The following is a 19,132-nucleotide window of genomic DNA, read 5'->3' as shown; positions in this document are numbered from 1 at the left end:
ATCATATGATTCCAGAAACAGCAGCAAAAGTGAGGTAACAGTCTACAGAAGGCAACAAATAACCTGAAGCAAAACCACAAGAACAAACCTTTATGTTTAAAATCTCCAATCAAGACCAACATAAAGCCAAATACACATGCAGAAAGAATGTAAAACTGAAGCAAAATAATATAAATCTCACCAAATATGGTTTATAATTTTGTTCATTAAACATACAGAACCGCTCCCAACCATCAATAAAGTCCTGACTCACCTGTATCTTCACCCAGTCATCAAACAAATTATTAAAATTATTTCCATGGATCACAAAAGCGCATGTTATGAAGATGTGTTATTTAAATTACTTATATTGAGTCAAATAATGTAAGATACTGATTAAATAAAAGAGATAAATTACCAGAGTTGAAAACCTGGATCCATTGTCACTGATGGCAACACTGTCACCTGTCCCTTTGGGACAGTTCTTCATTGTGTCATCAGCAGGCAGCGTGTTGTCATTGTAGGACGTGACAAACTTGAAGTCGCTGGTACGTGATCCCGTGGTCAGATATGTATCATAATTGTAAGAACTGCGCAGAGTTCCTGCTCCCTCTACCTCGGCATAGTTGGGAGGGAAATACGCGCTGGGAATAGCAACTGCTCCATCAAACAACAGTCTGGGCTTTCTCCTCCGACAGAACCTCACAGCCAGGACCAGAATAAGGAAAGTCAGGAAAAAGGTGGAGACTGAAACCAGCGCGATGATCAGATACGAAGTCAGTTTGGAATTGTTCTCCTCATAAGACACGTCCTTAAGGTCTGGAACTTCAGCCAAGTTGTCTGAAATGAGTAAAGAAACTGTACAGGTTGCAGAGAGAGGGGTCTGTCCGTTATCTTTCACTGAAATAACAAGATTCTGCTTCATGCTGTCAGATTCAGAAATGTCCCTCAGCGCTCTGATCTCCCCACTATGGAGACCAACAGTGAATAGTCCTGGATCAGTCGACTTGATGATCTGATAAGACAACCACGCGTTCTGTCCAGAATCAGCATCTACAGCGATCACCTTGGAGACCAGGGAGCCTGAAAGAGCAGCTTTAGGAACCATCTCAGTCATGAAGGTGTTTCCTGCTGGAGCAGGGTATAATATCTGTGGAGAGTTATCGTTCTCGTCTGATATGAAGATGCTCACAGTCACGTTGCTGCTGAGTGGAGGAGAACCGTTGTCTCTGGCCACAACCTGAACTTTCAAGCTCCTGAACTTCTCATAATCAAAGGACCTGACAGCATGGATCACCCCTGTGTCTCCATTAATGGATAAGAATGAGGAGACTGGAGCACCACTGACCTCACTGGGCAACAGAGAATAGAAGACTGTGCCGTTCTGTCTCCAGTCTGGGTCCCTCGCAGTAACAGAACAAACAGAGGAGCCGGGTTTGTTATTCTCACTCACATAGGCAGAGTAGGACTGTTCTTCAAACACAGGGGGGTTGTCGTTCACATCAGACACAGATACATGAATTGTCATCGAAGACGATAGTGGAGGAGTGCCTTCATCAGTAGCTGTGACAGTTATATTATAGCCAGAGGCAATTTCACGATCAAGTTCTTGACTAGTAACGATGGAGTAATATTTTTTAATAGACGGGATTAATTTAAACGATGAGGTTTCCTGAATAGAACAGCGCACCTGTTTATTTCCTCCAGCGTCTTTATCATGCACATGAATTATTGCGACCTCAGTACCTGGAGGAGCATTTTCTGGAATAGAATTACTCATTGACTTCACTACAATAACCGGGGCATTGTCATTTACGTCCGTGATGTCTACAATCACTTTGGCATTAGACGCTAATCCTAAACCGTCTTTTGCTTGTATGCCTATCTCGTAATGAGCTTCCTCTTCGTAGTCGATCAGGCCAGCCACCCGAACCTCTCCAGTATTTCTGTCCAGCGAGAAGCTTCTGGCCGCAGCGTCGGATATTCGGCTGAACTCGTACGTCACTTTGCCGTTCACGCCCTCGTCTGCGTCGGCGGCGCTCACCGTTACAACAGGGGTTCCCAAGGGCGAGTTTTCGGGGAGACCGATTTTATACACGGGCAAACCAAAGACAGGAACGTTGTCGTTCGCATCAAGCACGTTAACGTGTATCGTTACAGAGCTGGATCGCGGAGGCGAGCCGCCATCAGACGCCGTGAGGTGCAGAGACATGTCGCGCTGCTGTTCGCGGTCCAGTTCTTTTTCCAGCACCAGCTCGCCATACTTGATCCCGTCTGCATTCGTACTGACGCGCAAAGCGAAATGCTCGTTTCTCTGGAGCGAATATCGTTGCACTGCATTTGTTCCCACGTCGGCGTCGTGCGCCTCGCTCAGAAGGAACACCGTCCCTTTACCTGCGGACTCGCGTATTTCCAGTTTTATTTCATCCGTGGCGAACTGCGGCGCGTTGTCGTTCACGTCCAGAATGTGCACCACGAGGCCGTGCAGCTCTAAAGGGTTCTCCAGAACCAGCTCGTAATTTAACGCGCAGGACGACCTCGAGCCGCAGAGAGCCTCTCGGTCTACGACCTGCGAGACGACCAGATCCCCCGTGTTCGGGTTTATGTCGAAATAGCGTTTGCCGCTCTCCTCCGTGTCCAAACGGACCTTGCGCGCGGACATGGTCTTTGAATCCATTCCCATGTCCTTAACAATATTTCCAACCACGGTGGCAATTCTCGTTTCCTCGGCAACAGAATACGCCAAATCCGCATAAGAGCCGGTTAACGCCGACAGAAAGAAAGCCAAGACAAGCAGCGAAGCACACGCCGAAAAATCTTTCCAGCCCATGCTGACGAGATACAGTGAAACGCGTCGACAAAAGATGATCAAATAAATGAAACAGGCCGTTTGTTAGGATGTCCAAGAGAGAAAAATATTTTAACTCAACCACCGACGCGGATCTTAAAAAAAAATGGAGGAAAATCCCCTCCCTCTCTAAATTTCAGATGTGGGTGGAAGTGCGTAAAAAATAATACAGGTGGACAGCGACCCTGTGAGCACATCTTTGAAACTGCACTGCAAAGTGGGAAATATAACACGTCATTTTACTGTTTCGTTTATGGTAACATAAAAAAATACACAAAATGTATCAGACAGATTATTACTAAAGTAAATATGTCCACTGTCCAATGAAGAAGAAGAAAACAGCAAAAAAACATGTGTCAGTAAAAAGAGGAAAGAAAATCTTACCTCTGAAACGTCCCCTGGACTGTCAAGCGCAACTATACCACCCTCCGTAGTAAAATTTTCATTTTTTGTTAGTGTATTATTTGCTTGAAGTGTGCTGTCATTGTAGGACGTGACAAACTTGAAGTCGCTGGTACGTGATCCCGTGGTCAGATATGTATCATAATTGTAAGAACTGCGCAGAGTTCCTGCTCCCTCTACCTCGGCATAGTTGGGAGGGAAGTACGCGCTGGGAATAGCAACTGCTCCATCAAACAACAGTCTGGGCTTTCTCCTCCGACAGAACCTCACAGCCAGGACCAGGATAAGGAAAGTCAGGAAAAAGGTGGAGACTGAAACCAGCGCGATGATCAGATACGAAGTCAGTTTGGAATTGTTCTCCTCATAAGACACGTCTTTAAGGTCTGGAACTTCAGCCAAGTTGTCTGAAATGAGTAAAGAAACTGTACAAGTTGCAGAGAGAGGGGTCTGTCCGTTATCTTTCACTGAAATAACAAGATTCTGCTTCATGCTGTCAGATTCAGAAATGTCCCTCAGCGCTCTGATCTCTCCACTATGGAGACCAACAGTGAAAAGTCCTGGATCAGTCGACTTGATGATCTGATAAGACAGCCACGCGTTCTGTCCAGAATCAGCATCTACAGCGATCACCTTGGAGACCAGGGAGCCTGAAAGAGCACCTTTAGGAACCATCTCAGTCATGAAGGTGTTTCCTGCTGGAGCAGGGTATAATATCTGTGGAGAGTTATCGTTCTCGTCCGATATGAAGATGCTCACAGTCACGTTGCTGCTGAGTGGAGGAGAACCGTTGTCTCTGGCCACAACTTGGACTTTCAAGCTCCTAAACTTCTCATAGTCAAAGGACCTGACAGCATAGATCACCCCTGTGTCTCCATTAATGGATAAGAAGGAGGAGACTGGAGCACCACTGATCTCACTGGGCAACAGAGAATAGAAGACTGTGCCGTTCTGTCTCCAGTCTGGGTCTCTCGCAGTAACAGAACAAACAGAGGAGCCGGGTTTGTTATTCTCACTCAAATAGGCAGAGTAGGACTGTTCTTCAAACACAGGGGGGTTGTCGTTCACATCAGATACAGATAGGAAGATTGTCTTGGATGATGATAGTGGTGGTGTACCTTCATCTGTTGCAGTGACAGTTACATTATAAGCTGCTACAAATTCCCGGTCTAGCTTATCTGTTGTGATCAGAGAATAATAATTTTTTAATGATGGGTTTAATTTAAATGGCACATTTAGGGAGAGGGAGCAGTGGACTTGTCGGTTTTTCCCGGAGTCTTTATCCTGTACCTTAATAATTCCTATCTCTGAGCCTGGTGCAGAATTTTCGGGAATTATGTCATTCAGTGATTGAATTTCTATAACTGGCGCGTTGTCATTCACATCTATAATGTCTATAATTACTTTCGCATTGGATGCTAAACCCAACCCATCCTTTGCTTGTACGGTCAGCTCATAGGATTTTTGTTTCTCATAATCAACAGGACCGACGACCTTAATTTCACCGCTGCGCCTATCTAAGGAAAATATTTCAGCAATTTTGTCCGGAACTCGGCTGAACTCGTACACTACTTCACCATTCTGCCCTTCGTCCGAGTCTGTCGCGGAAACGGCGACAATAACCGTGTTCACGGGCGAATTTTCGGCCAGATCGATCCTGTACGTCGGCTGCGTAAAGACGGGCACGTTGTCGTTGGCGTCGAGCACAGTCACTCGGATGACGGCTGTCCCTGATTTCTGGGGCGCGCCGTCGTCGAACGCGGTGAGAGTGAACGTCATTTCCCGCTGCTGCTCGCGGTCGAGCTCTTTCTCTAAAACCAGCTCGCTGTATTTCGCTCCGTCTGAATTCGTCCCCGTGCGTAAAGAGAAATGGCCGTTCCTCTGGAGGACGTATCGCTGAACCGAGTTTTTCCCCACGTCCGCGTCGTGGGCCTCGCCCAGCAGAAACGCGGTCCCTTTCGTCGCAGATTCGTGTATTTCCAGCGCGATTTCGCCGTTGGAGAACTGCGGCGCGTTGTCGTTGACGTCCTCCACGTGAACCACCACGCCGTGCAATTCCAACGGCTTCTCCAGCAGAAGCTCGTATTTTAAAGCGCAAGACATCCTGGAACCGCAAAGCTCCTCCCGGTCTACTGTCTCCGAAACAGTCAGCGCGCCAGTGCTGGGGTTTATGTCGAAATACCGCTTCCCTCCGTCATCCGTGTTCAGTCGCGCCTTTCTTAAGGACAGCCGATTCGGGTCGAGCCCGATGTCCTTCGCTACGTTGCCCACCACGAATCCCCGTTTCATCTCTTCTGCAACAGAATACTGAATGTCTCCATGGCTGATGCGCAGAACAACAGAAAGACAGGCGGCCAAAAGCAATTTCCCGTGCGCCATTCTCAAGTCACACCATTAGCAGCGCGTATTTTAAAGGAAAGCGAATAAATGAGCGAATCCGCGAGGCGAATCACCCAGACCAGATATTCCGCCGTGCAACCGATATACTGCGCAGCTCGAGTTATATCTGTCCTTTTGTGCTGTGCAGTAAATGGTTGGCTTTAAAAATAAGGCTGTAGAACAGCGACGCTGTGAGGGATTTTCAAGAACTGCAATTTTAAAACAGAAAATTGTCTACCAGACTCGAGATGATCCGCGCAAAAAAGAAAATTGTCGAAGGTATTAAATATCATGGAATTTAACACGTGAATCAATTAACACATAAACATATTTAAAAAACCCAGAATATCAAAATGTCTATCTATCCCTCCGTCTGTCAGTGTTACATATTAGTTACAGTAACAAACATGTAAATAACCTGTTGTTAAAAAGTAGAAAATAATAATGATAAAACAAATACAGTTGTAAAAGTTGCTTTTTGAACAATGACAACTGCATAGATTCATATATTAAACATTAAAAATGAAAAAATTACAAATTTAATGTCACTTATCACTACATAAAAAATGTGGAAATTTTCCTGATTCTCCATTTTAATCATAAAAATTATTATTATTATTTTGTAATAAAGTCAGCATAAACTAAAGACTGACTCATAAGAACCATATGAAAAATATCTGACAAACATCTCAAAAACTGTTAAACGTGATTTATTATTACCTCATTAAAAAAATATCTCAATTACCTCATAAAAAAATCGTTTATAGCAGCATGGCAAAAGCACGTGATCTACTGCCTGAATTCTAATTTGTGCAAGGAAAATCAAAGCATAAGTGGACGAGCGACATACATTCAAAAATGTAATTTCAAATGGCACTGAGATTATCCAACCATACATAAAAACCATGTGGACCTGTCTTTAACACACTTCAGCATTCTTTGACAAACTGTCTTGCTGCTTGAACCAGTGAGATCAGCCATGTAGTTAAGAAAAAAAAAAAAAAGTAGGTAAAAGACAACCAAGAAAGCGCACAGCTAGACACAGTTGGATTAATACGAGCATCTTGTCTTGTGCCTACTGATGCATGTACTGTCAAAGGCAAATGAATTCCACAAACATCCATAACCTGGCACAAAGTTCCATTCTACACCGAAAAGAAGACAGGGTTGCTGATCTAAAAATGGTGCTGAACAATACTTTTTATAAAAATCAGGATAAAACAGCATGTGGTTTAATGTGATAAACAAATGCATTTCAGAGGAAACATTTCTAAAATATTCTACTTTTGGAACCTCAAAAAAGTAATAAAAGTGAATTTAATAAACTGACAGCTCAATAATATAACTATTGTATCAAAGTTGGATGCTGTAAACATGTAAAAACAAAAAGACATATCCGCCATTTGTTGTAAATCTAAAGAAGCATCGGATTAAAAAAAATAATGCATAAAACTAATACAAAATGTCTAAAAAATATTGGCAGCTTACCTCAGTTACTGAGGATGCATCACTCAGAGTAAAATGTTCTATACTTTTCTTCAGTGTGTCATCAGCAGGCAGCGTGTTGTCATTGTAGGACGTGACAAACTTGAAGTCGCTGGTACGTGATCCCGTGGTCAGATATGTATCATAATTGTAAGAACTGCGCAGAGTTCCTGCTCCCTCTACCTCTGCATAGTTGGGAGGGAAATACGCGCTGGGAATAGCAACTGCTCCATCAAACAACAGTCTGGGCTTTCTCCTCCGACAGAACCTCACAGCCAGGACCAGAATAAGGAAAGTCAGGAAAAAGGTGGAGACCGAAACCAGCGCGATGATCAGATACGAAGTCAGTTTGGAATTGTTCTCCTCATAAGACACGTCTTTAAGGTCTGGAACTTCAGCCAAGTTGTCTGAAATGAGTAAAGAAACTGTACAGGTTGCAGAGAGAGGGGTCTGTCCGTTATCTTTCACTGAAATAACAAGATTCTGCTTCATGCTGTCAGATTCAGAAATGTCCCTCAGCGCTCTGATCTCTCCACTATGGAGACCAACAGTGAAAAGTCCTGGATCAGTCGACTTGATGATCTGATAAGACAGCCACGCGTTCTGTCCAGAATCAGCATCTACAGCGATCACCTTGGAGACCAGGGAGCCTGAAAGAGCAGCTTTAGGAACCATCTCAGTCATGAAGGTGTTTCCTGCTGGAGCAGGGTATAATATCTGTGGAGAGTTATCGTTTTCGTCCGATATGAAGATGCTCACAGTCACGTTGCTGCTGAGTGGAGGAGAACCGTTGTCTCTGGCCACAACCTGGACTTTCAAGCTCCTAAACTTCTCATAATCAAAGGACCTGACAGCATGGATCACCCCTGTGTCTCCATTAATGGATAAGAATGAGGAGACTGGAGCACCACTGACCTCACTGGGCAACAGAGAATAGAAGACTGTGCCGTTCTGTCTCCAGTCTGGGTCTCTCGCAGTAACAGAACAAACAGAGGAGCCGGGTTTGTTATTCTCACTCACATAGGCAGAGTAGGACTGTTCTTCAAACACAGGGGGGTTGTCGTTCACGTCAGATAAAGAAAGGCGGATGGTTTTGGATGAAGATAAAGGTGGTGTTCCTTCATCTGTTGCAGTGATTGTTAAATTATATTCACTAATGACCTCACGGTCTAATTCACTTGTTGTTACAATAGAGTAATAATTCTTAATTGACAGGTTTAGTTTGAATGGAACATTCTGCTGAATGGAACAATGCACCTGACGATTGGGTCCTGAATCTTTATCTTGTATGTTAATGATTCCGACTTCTGTTCCTGGTGGTACATTTTCTAGAAGAGGGTCGTTTAGAGACTTTACTACAATAACAGGTGCGTTATCATTAATATCTGTAATTTTAATAATGACATTAGCAAAAGATGTTAGACCTGCACCATCCTTTGCTTGGACACCAATTTCGTATGTTGTCTTTTTTTCAAAATCAAGAGCAGCATTCAGTATAATTTCCCCAGTTTGTTTTTTTAGTTTAAATAATTTACCTTCCTCACCCGAAATGCGACCAAATTCGTATGAAACTTGACCATTCGGCCCCTCATCAGCGTCCACAGCGCTGACTGTCAGCAAGACGGAATCGAGAGGAAGGTTTTCAGCAACACTGACTTCATATACAGACTGAGTAAAAACAGGAACGTTATCATTCGCGTCAAGTACAGTCACGTGAATGGTTACTGTACCAGATCTCTGCGGGGTTCCTCCGTCTACAGCAGTCAGTGTTAACATCAGTTCCTGCTGCTGCTCGCGATCTAGCTCTTTATCTAAAACCAACTCAATCTGCTTCCCACGGCCTTGTTTCGCACGGACATCCAGAGTAAAATGGTCGTTCTTCTGTAAGGAATAGCTCTGGACTCCGTTTAGTCCGATGTCCGCATCATGAGCCTCGCCAACAGCAAACCGAGCTCCTTTATCTGCTGATTCCGTGATCTCATATTTAATATTGTCGCTGGGAAATTCGGGTGCGTTGTCGTTTACATCTTGAATCTGAGCAACGACACGATGCAGTTCTAGTGGATTTTCGAGAAGAATTTCATATTTAAGCGAACAAGCGGCCAGCGCGCCGCAAAGCTCTTCCCTGTCCAGCCTCTCAGCTATCACAAGATCCCCCGAGTTTAACCTGATGTCGAAATAACGACTGCTCCCATCATCCACATCCAAACGCGCTTTTCGAGCTGACAGCGTCTTTGCATTTAATCCGATATCCTTCGCGATATTTCCGACAACAGCGCCGATCCTCATCTCCTCTGGAATGGAATAGCTGATTTCTCCACTGCCACCATGCCAGAGAAAAATATAAAATCCTGCCGTCATCATAAAAAAAGAAAATCCGCGGTGTTCCATCGTCGATCAGTAACTAAAACGATTTTATTTAGACGCCAGGTACAGTTGCAAGAAGAAATGCGACCGAAAGGTGAAGGACGCTTTAAATGTCGACTGTGAGATGTTGTACAGCTCGACAAAGCCTCCTCCTCATGCAAAACATCTAGGGAGGAGATATGATTTCTAACCAGACTTGGTACATAGCGACACTTAGCGTACAACTAAAATATCGCAGAAAAATTACCGGTCATAATAAAGGTGATATGAACATGAACAATTATAGCTCCACAAATAAATACTCACAGTCACAGATAGAAAAATTATTGTCGGTATTTTGCGGGATTATTATTATTTATTTTTTTTATTTGATACTGACGAAAAGGGGACGTAACCCCCCCCCCCCCCCCCCCCCCCCAAAAAAAAAAAACCCCACATTAAATAGAAAATTTTGAAAGTTAACTGAAACGGGAAAAGCATGTTACTAAAAATTAAATTACATTATTTGATTTAAAATTATTTACATTATTACATTATAAAAGAGAGGCTTAGTACACAGCAACAGATGAATAAAATATTATAAGCATTACCTTACAATAAGTGTAATCTTATAATGTGTTTCCAGTGTTTATAGTCACATACCTAAGACAGGGGTACTGCTCAGATACCCACAGTTTGAACATTTTTGCTAACGCACAGTGCTACACACATCACAAGGAAAAAAATTCTTCAGATATTCACCAAACTGGAGCTAATCTCCATCTTCAACAATCAAACATGGACATGGTTGCTGTCCTAAGACGTGGTGCTGAATCATAGCGATAACACCATGGAAAGAGAGCAACAGTGTCATTACATGCATGCAATAGAAATTATTTCTTCAAAATGGTATATTCTAAACATAAAAAACACCGTTATAGAAAAAAATACATAAGAGAATTAGGCAACAATATTTTCATAATTTAAAAATGAAAAGACTAACTGTCACACCATGTCACTGCCAACGCACAGTCAACCTACTTATGATCACCATCACATGCACTGCATAACACTCCAAAACACAAATAACTCATGAGCATTATCAGCATATCCCAGTGCCAAGCAAGCAAGACACTTGCACCATTACTCAGAACTTATCTTAATAGATACTTGATGTTCCTTAATTTACTTTGTTTTTGGGTTGCCATTCCATAATTATTATATTTTACACATTTTTTAAAGTTTTTCTTTAATGAAACTTTATCTTTTGAACACACTTGGGTTTGCCTGTAAATCCATGGCTGGACAGTAACAACAAATATTATGGCCACACTAATGTTTTAAATGTAAAATGTAAACAACACATACACTGCAAAAGCAAATGATAAAAGCATATGAAATAAACTAAGTAAAAAAGAGGTGATATACAGTGCAATACACACAACAAAATATGCCTTCTGCATTAAGCCCATTGCCCTCAGTGCACGGAATATATGTTCCTCAAGGGGACTTCAGCGGCACGTTAATGGTTTGACATTTAGACCCACAGTGTTTCAGTTACTGGTCCGCTGCCATACCTGCTAACTTTAGCCAGGGATCCACCCCAGGGCAGTGGTAAGTACGTAATTAGGTACAGCTCTGAGTGGCCAGGTAGAGAGATACAACTGCCAACAATTAGATGGAAGTGTTTAAAACAGGAATAGCCACGACCAGCTAAAAAAAAAAAAGACTGCCTGAGTCCTGGAGTAGAGATGGTGGTGAACAAACAGCAAAGATCGATAAACAGCTATAGTGGATAGAGCAAGAGAGCAAAAACACTGCAGTGGAGCAAAGTGTGGCGTATCGTGCTGGCTAACGATCATGGGGTTGCTGTAAAGCTGCTGGGTTGTTGGCCGTTGTTTTATGGATAATTATTTTACTATGTTTCAGACTTTTTGGTTAATCCTTTTTAAGTCTTTGCTTTAGATTATTTTATTGGTTATTTATTCCAATGTTTTAAGATTTTAGTTTAGTCCTTTTAAGTACCAGGCCGAAGCACCAGTAATCCATAACAGAGTACTATATAAGGAAGGATGGGTTGTCACCAGAGTGTACTATTAATTGCATGTGTTTGATGTGGAAACAGCTGACAGATTATTTTGCATGGAATGATTTTATTTTGATTGTGTGACTTGTGTGTTTTTATACTTTTATATTTTACCTTTATACTTTTTGCTTTTATAAATTTAACAGTGAAAGTGTACACCCATTTTCTTTTTTTCAACTCGGTGTTGTAGATATTTTAAATCAGCCTAAAGAGCTGAACCCGAAGGCATAGTTGCAACATAAGCAACCATTGCCCTGATGTATTTTGCCAATGAGGATGAGACATAGAAAGACTAAAAAATATTTGTATTTCCGCCAATGTACTACAGTAAGAGGAAGCATCAAAATTAAATGAAATAGGCATGAAAAAACCTCGAAAAAAAAATGTTAGTTTCATGATACTTGTCTCTTACCTCAATGACTGAGGAAGCATCATTCAGAGTAAGAACACTTCCATCAAGATGTTCCATACTTTTCTTCAATGTATCATCAGCAGGCAGCGTGTTGTCATTGTAGGACGTGACAAACTTGAAGTCGCTGGTACGTGATCCCGTGGTCAGATATGTATCATAATTGTAAGAACTGCGCAGAGTTCCTGCTCCCTCTACCTCTGCATAGTTGGGAGGGAAATACGCGCTGGGAATAGCAACTGCTCCATCAAACAACAGTCTGGGCTTTCTCCTCCGACAGAACCTCACAGCCAGGACCAGAATAAGGAAAGTCAGGAAAAAGGTGGAGACTGAAACCAGCGCGATGATCAGATACGAAGTCAGTTTGGAATTGTTCTCCTCATAAGACACGTCTTTAAGGTCTGGAACTTCAGCCAAGTTGTCTGAAATGAGTAAAGAAACTGTACAAGTTGCAGAGAGAGGGGTCTGTCCGTTATCTTTCACTGAAATAACAAGATTCTGCTTCATGCTGTCAGATTCAGAAATGTCCCTCAGCGCTCTGATCTCTCCACTATGGAGACCAACAGTGAAAAGTCCTGGATCAGTCGACTTGATGATCTGATAAGACAGCCACGCGTTCTGTCCAGAATCAGCATCTACAGCGATCACCTTGGAGACCAGGGAGCCTGAAAGAGCAGCTTTAGGAACCATCTCAGTCATGAAGGTGTTTCCTGCTGGAGCAGGGTATAATATCTGTGGAGAGTTATCGTTCTCGTCTGATATGAAGATGCTCACAGTCACGTTGCTGCTGAGTGGAGGAGAACCGTTGTCTCTGGCCACAACCTGGACTTTCAAGCTCCTGAACTTCTCATAGTCAAAGGACCTGACAGCATGGATCACCCCTGTGTCTCCATTAATGGATAAGAATGAGGAGACTGGAGCACCACTGACCTCACTGGGCAACAGAGAATAGAAGACTGTGCCGTTCTGTCTCCAGTCTGGGTCTCTCGCAGTAACAGAACAAACAGAGGAGCCGGGTTTGTTATTCTCACTCACATAGGCAGAGTAGGACTGTTCTTCAAACACAGGGGGGTTGTCGTTCACATCAGCTAAAGAAAGGCGGATGGTTTTGGATGAAGATAAAGGTGGTGTTCCTTCATCTGTTGCAGTGATTGTTAAATTATATTCACTAATGACCTCACGGTCTAATTCACTTGTTGTTACAATAGAGTAATAATTCTTAATTGACGGGTTTAGTTTGAATGGAACGTTCTGCTGAATGGAACAATGCACCTGACGATTGGGTCCTGAATCTTTATCTTGTATGTTAATGATTCCGACTTCTGTTCCTGGTGGTACATTTTCTAGAAGAGGGTCGTTTAGAGACTTTACTACAATAACAGGTGCGTTATCATTAATATCTGTCATTTTAATAATGACATTAGCAAAAGACGTTAGACCTGCACCATCCTTTGCTTGGACACCAATTTCGTATGATGTCTTTTTTTCAAAATCAAGAGGAGAATTCAGTATAATTTCCCCAGTTTGTTTTTTTAGTTTAAATAATTTACCTTCCTCACCCGAAATGCGACCAAATTCGTATGAAACTTGACCATTCGGCCCCTCATCAGCGTCCACAGCGCTGACTGTCAGCAAGACGGAATCGAGAGGAAGGTTTTCAGGAACACTGACTTCATATACAGACTGAGTAAAAACCGGAACGTTATCATTCGCGTCAAGTACAGTCACGTGAATGGTTACTGTACCAGATCTCTGCGGGGTTCCTCCGTCTACAGCAGTCAGTGTTAACATCAGTTCCTGCTGCTGCTCGCGATCTAGCTCTTTATCTAAAACCAACTCAATCTGCTTCCCACGGCCTTGTTTCGCACGGACATCCAGAGTAAAATGGTCGTTCTTCTGTAAGGAATAGCTCTGGACTCCGTTTAGTCCGATGTCCGCATCATGAGCCTCGCCAACAGCAAACCGAGCACCTTTAACTGCTGATTCCCTAATTTCATATTTAATGTTGTCGCTGGGAAATTCGGGTGCGTTGTCGTTTACATCTTGAATCTGAACAACGACACGATGCAGTTCTAGTGGATTTTCGAGAAGAATTTCATATTTAAGGGAACAAGCGGCCAGCGCGCCGCAAAGCTCTTCCCTGTCCAGCCTCTCAGCTATCACAAGATCCCCCGAGTTTAAACTGATGTCGAAATAACGACTGCTCCCATCATCCACATCCAAACGCGCTTTTCGAGCTGACAGCGTCTTTGCATTTAATCCGATATCCTTCGCGATATTTCCGACAACAGCGCCGATCCTCATCTCCTCTGGAATGGAATAGCTGATTTCTCCACTGCCACCATGCCAGAGAAAAATATAAAATCCTGCCGTCATCAGAAAAAAAGAAAATCCGCGGTGTTCCATCGTCGATCAGTAACTAAAAAGATTTTATTGGAACGCCAGGTACAGTTGCAAGAAGAAATGCGACCGAAAGGTGAAGGACGCTTCAAATGTCGACTGTGAGATGTTGTACAGCTCGACAAAGCCTCCTCCTCATGCAAAACATCTAGGGAGGAGATATGATTTCTAACCAGACTTGGTACATAGCGACACTCAGCGTACAACTAAAATATCGCAGAAAAATTACCGGTTATATATAAATGTGACATGAACATGAACATTATAGCTGCACAAATAAATACTCAAAGTCAGAGACGCAAAAAAGTTTTCGGGATTTTGCGGGATTATTGATTAAATTCATTTTCGTATCTGACACTGACGAAAAGGGGACGTTGCCCCCCAAAAAACACATTAAATAGAAAATTTCGAAAGGTAAGTGAAACGGGAAAAGCATGATACTAAAATTGTAATTACATTATTTAATTTAAAATTATTCACATTATTACATTATAAAAGATAAGCTTAGTACACAGTAACAGATTAATAAAATATTATAACCATTACAATAAGGATAATCTTATAATATGTGTTTCCAGTGTTCATAGTCACATACTTAAAACTGGGCTACTGCTCAAATACCCACAGTTTGAACATTTTTGCTAACGCACAGTGCTACACACAACACAAGGAAAAAAGGTTTTTCAGATATTCACCAAACTGGTGCTAATCTCCATCTTCAACAATCAAAAATGTATATGGTTGCTGTCCAAAGACTTGGTGCTGAATCATAGCGATAACACCATGGAAAGAGAGCAACAGTGTCATTACATGCATGCAATAGAAATTATTTCTCCAAAATGATATATTCTAAACACACAAAACACCGTTATCGAGAAAATACGTAAGAGAATTAGGCAACAATATTTTCATAATTTAAAAATGAAAAGACTAACTGTCACACCATCGTATAGCTGCCAACGCACAGTCAACCTACTTTTGATCACCACCACTTGCACTGCATTACACTGCAAACCACAAATAACTCATGAGCATTATCAGCATATCCCAGTGCTGATATCAGCATATCCCAGTGCATATCCTAGCAAGTAAGACCCTTTCACTATTACACAGAGCTTCTCTTAGTAGATACTTGATGTTCCATAATATACTTTGCATTTTGAAAATAATAATAATAATGCTTTCCCTTTTGAACACACTTGGGTTTTCCTGTAAATCTTTGGCATGACACTAACCACAAATATTATGGCCACACTAATATTTTAAATGTAATATGTAAACGTTACATACACTGCAAAAGCAAATGATAAAAGCATATAAAATAAACTAAGTGAAAAAGCTAATTAGCTTGACATTCGTCTACTCCTTTGCTAGCGACCGTTGGAATTGTCAACGTAACCTACCTAGGCGACACAGGACACTGCAACAGGTAAGACGCTGCATTTTTGGACTTTGAACATCTAACCTGAGGACACAGGAGTGTCATTTCCAACTAGTGAATACATTTTGACACATTATTGATTTTGGCTTTACATGTTTAAGTCTGTCACATACTTTTTTTTTCAGGATATGAATCTGTAGCAAACACCAGCCAAACAGTCAGTTCAACTACATACTGTAATCAGTATGTCTTTCAAATGCAAAGAATGTTATTTCTTTGCAGGGACAATCCTCAGTTATATTAAGCATGTTAAAGTTCACAGAAAAAGCACAAACTTTAGGTTTCAATGTGGGATCTCCAAATGAGCCAATAGTGTGGATTAATGCTGCCTTTGCATTTCTACTCAACATTAATAACTAATGCCTCTTTGTCCTTCCACTTCAGGGAAGAAGATTCCAGCCTTAGAAGACATATTCAGTATAGGAAGAAACGGCGCAGGAACCATATATGTCATTGGGACCAGTAAAGTCAGTCTTGAAGAGTTTATTGGTTGAATATTGAAATGTGTTCGTACAAATGCATTTTTCTACAATTCTTCTTTTAACTGAACATTTTACTTACTTGGAATTTTTGTATTTGTAAAAAACAAACAAACAAAAAACAAAACCTGAAATATGTGATAGTTATCTATATGGTGATGCTTTTGTGTGTTTTAGTGTTAATTTTATTATATTATCAAAATTAACTTTACAGGATACAGTAACTGCACATACAAACCAATGTCTGAAAAGGGAAATGTAAACAGTACAAAACAGTATTTTTTTAATTATCTGTATAAGCATTGAAGTGTTACAAAATAATTCTAGGCCTTGGTGTTTAAATTGGTTTACTTGAAGAGAAAGGGTTGTTTGGGAAAATAGTGTTTTTTACAAAGTAAAACTTTTTGTAAACTGCTTTAAAAAAATAAATGAAATGTTTTGCGACAAAAAACGCATCTTCATTGTATTGTATGCTATAATTTTTATTTTATAACAAATTATAAATTACTTATTATAACAAATAATGCAGTCATGCATATTGCAGTAGCCTAATATGTGCTGTAATGAAATATACAGCACTTTATTACTGTGATTGCAAATACAGTCTGTGCTTACTACTGTAGCAATGATTACAGTATTCAGATTATTGCTGTAATAACAATTACAGTATTTTGTAGGTACTGTGATTCAATTTACGGTAAGCATACTGTAGAATGTTCTACAGCAACTTACTTGCTAAAAGCTGCCAGCTAGTTACTGTAGATTTCACATTATCCTTGTTACAGTGCACTTGCCACCAGTTTGGCCATATTTCAGAGCTGCAACATCACTGGAGTGCCCAAAAGCACAAGGTGAGGTGTGCAATACTCAGAGACATGGCCACCACTGAACAAGACACACAAGCTGAAACGTCAAGACTGGGCCAGGAAATATCTCAAGACTGATTTTTCTAAGGTTTTATGGACTGATGAAATGAGAGTGAGTCTTGATGGGGCCAGATGGATGGGCCCGTGGCTGGATTGGAAAAGGGCAGAGAGCTCCAGTCCGACTCAGACACCAGCAATGTGGAGGTGGAGTACTGGTTTGGGCTGGTATCATCAAAGATGAGCTTGTGGGGCCTTTTCGGGTTGAGGATGGAGTCAAGCTCAACTCCCAGTCCTACTGCCAGTTTCTGGAAGACACCTTCTTCAAGCAGTGGTACAGGAAGAAGTCTGCATCCTTCAAGAAAAACATGATTTTCATGCAGGACAATGTTCCATCACACGCGTCTAAGTACTCCACAGCGTGGCTGGCAAGAAAGGGTATAAAAGAAGAAAAACTAATGACATGACCTCCTTGTTCACCTGATCTGAACCCCATTGAGAACCTGTGGTCCATTATCAAATGTGAGATTTACAAGGAGGGAAAACAGTACACCTCTCTGAACAGTGTCTGGGAGGCTGTGGTTGCTGCTGCACGCAATGGTGATGGTGAACAGATCAAAACACTGACAGAATCCATGGATGGCAGGCTTTTGAGTGTCCTTGCAAAGAAAGGTGGCTATATTGGTCGCTGATTTGTTTTTGTTTAGTTTTTGAATGTCAGAAATGTATATTTGTGAATGTGGAGATGTTATATTGGTTTCACTGGTAAAAATAAATAATTGAAATGGGTATATATTTGTTTTTTGTTAAGTTGCCTAATAATTATGCACAGTAATAGTCACCTGCACACACAGATATCCCCCTAAAATAGCTTAAAATTAAGACAAACTAAAAACTACTCCCAAAAACATTCAGCTTTGATATGAATGAGTTTTTTGGGTTCATTGAGAACATGGTTGTTGTTCAAAAATAAAATTATTCCTCAAAAATACAACTTGCCTAATAATTCTGCACTCCCTGTAGATGGCAGTGTTTAAAACAGGCATAGCCACGACCAGCTAAAAAAAAGACTGCCTGGGTCCTGGAGTAGAGATGGTGGTGAACAAACAGCAAAGATCGATTAACTGCCGTAGTGGATAGAGCAAGATAGTGAAAACACTGCACCGGAGCAAAGTGTGGCGTATCGTGCTGGCTACAGATCATGGTGTTGCTGTAAAGCTGCTGTGTTGTCGGCCATTGTTTTATGGATAACTATTTTACTATGTTTTAGACTTTATTGGTTAATCCTATTTTATTGGTTATTTATTTCGATTTTTTAGGATTTTAGTTAATTATTTTAAGTACCTGGCCAAAGCACCAGTAATCCATAACAGAGTACTATATAAGGAAGGTTGGGTTGTATCCAGAGTGTACTATAATTGCATGTGTTTGATGTGGAAACAGCAAACAGATTATTTTGCATGGAAAGATTTTGTTTTGATTGTGTGTTTTTGTACTTTTATATTTTACCTTTATACATTTTGCTTTTATAAATTTAACAGTGAAAGTGTACACCCAACTTTTGTTTTTCAACGGTTTTAGATATTTTAAATTATATATTAAATCTGACCTACATTAAAGGATCTTGTTTGTTCCTAAAATGGTGTGTTGGTTTATGGGTTAAACAGAATTCGAAGCTAAACATAGGCCTAAAGAGCTGAACCCGAGGGCACGGTGGCTACATAAGCAACCACTGTCCTGACGTATTTTGATAATGAGGATGGGACATAGAAAGACTAAAAATAATTTGAATGTCCACCAATGTACTACAGTCAGAGGAAGCATTAAATTGAAATGAAATAGGCATGAAAAAACCTAAAAAAAAATTTTAGTTTCATGATACTTGTCTCTTACCTCAATGACTGAGGAAGCATCATTCAGAGTAAGAACATTTCCATCAAGATGTTCCATACTTTTCTTCAATGTATCATCAGCAGGCAGCGTGTTGTCATTGTAGGACGTGACAAACTTGAAGTCGC

At 41.2% G+C, this 19,132-nt stretch overlaps 2 protein-coding genes across 11 annotated transcripts in view; both read right to left on the bottom strand.

Moving 5' to 3' along the window:
- LOC114791987 (protocadherin beta-16-like) overlaps window positions 1-19,132 on the bottom strand; it is a 258,171-nt gene that overhangs the window by 138,377 nt on the left and 100,662 nt on the right. For 2 of the 10 annotated variants that reach the window (XM_028982651.1, XM_028982673.1), the window contains exon 1: window positions 7,094-9,581. The exons of 4 other annotated variants lie outside the window; for them this stretch is intronic. In XM_028982651.1, coding sequence (XP_028838484.1) covers window positions 7,094-9,481 — 2,388 coding nt within the window. In that variant the 5' untranslated portion in view covers window positions 9,482-9,581. Of the gene's footprint in view, window positions 1-3,211; window positions 5,727-7,093; window positions 9,582-11,934; window positions 14,461-19,132 lie in introns of those variants that run through there. 4 more of the 10 variants (XM_028982648.1, XM_028982671.1, XM_028982639.1 and 1 more) reach the window with 3 other exon arrangements.
- On the bottom strand, window positions 43-2,809 carry LOC114792099 (protocadherin gamma-A11-like). Its single transcript, XM_028982976.1, has 2 exons — window positions 398-2,809; window positions 43-63 (listed from the first exon to the last, which is right to left on the bottom strand). Exons 1-2 carry the CDS (start codon window positions 2,807-2,809, stop codon window positions 43-45), a joined length of 2,433 nt encoding a protein of 810 aa, XP_028838809.1.

This window comes from Denticeps clupeoides, chromosome 6 (genome assembly GCF_900700375.1).
Source record: "Denticeps clupeoides chromosome 6, fDenClu1.1, whole genome shotgun sequence".
Lineage (NCBI taxonomy): Eukaryota > Metazoa > Chordata > Actinopteri > Clupeiformes > Denticipitidae > Denticeps > Denticeps clupeoides.
This window is presented reverse-complemented; position numbering and strand designations above follow the sequence as displayed.

Excerpts from the sequence above, each read along its gene's own strand:
- LOC114792099 (XM_028982976.1), bottom strand. The coding sequence starts at position 2,809 with ATGGGCTGGAAAGATTTTTCGGCGTGTGCTTCGCTGCTTGTCTTGGCT. Across the intron at positions 64-397 it reads GATCCAGGTTTTCAACTCTG|GTTATTTGTTGCCTTCTGTA; the intron begins GTAATTTATCTC and ends GTTTTGCTTCAG.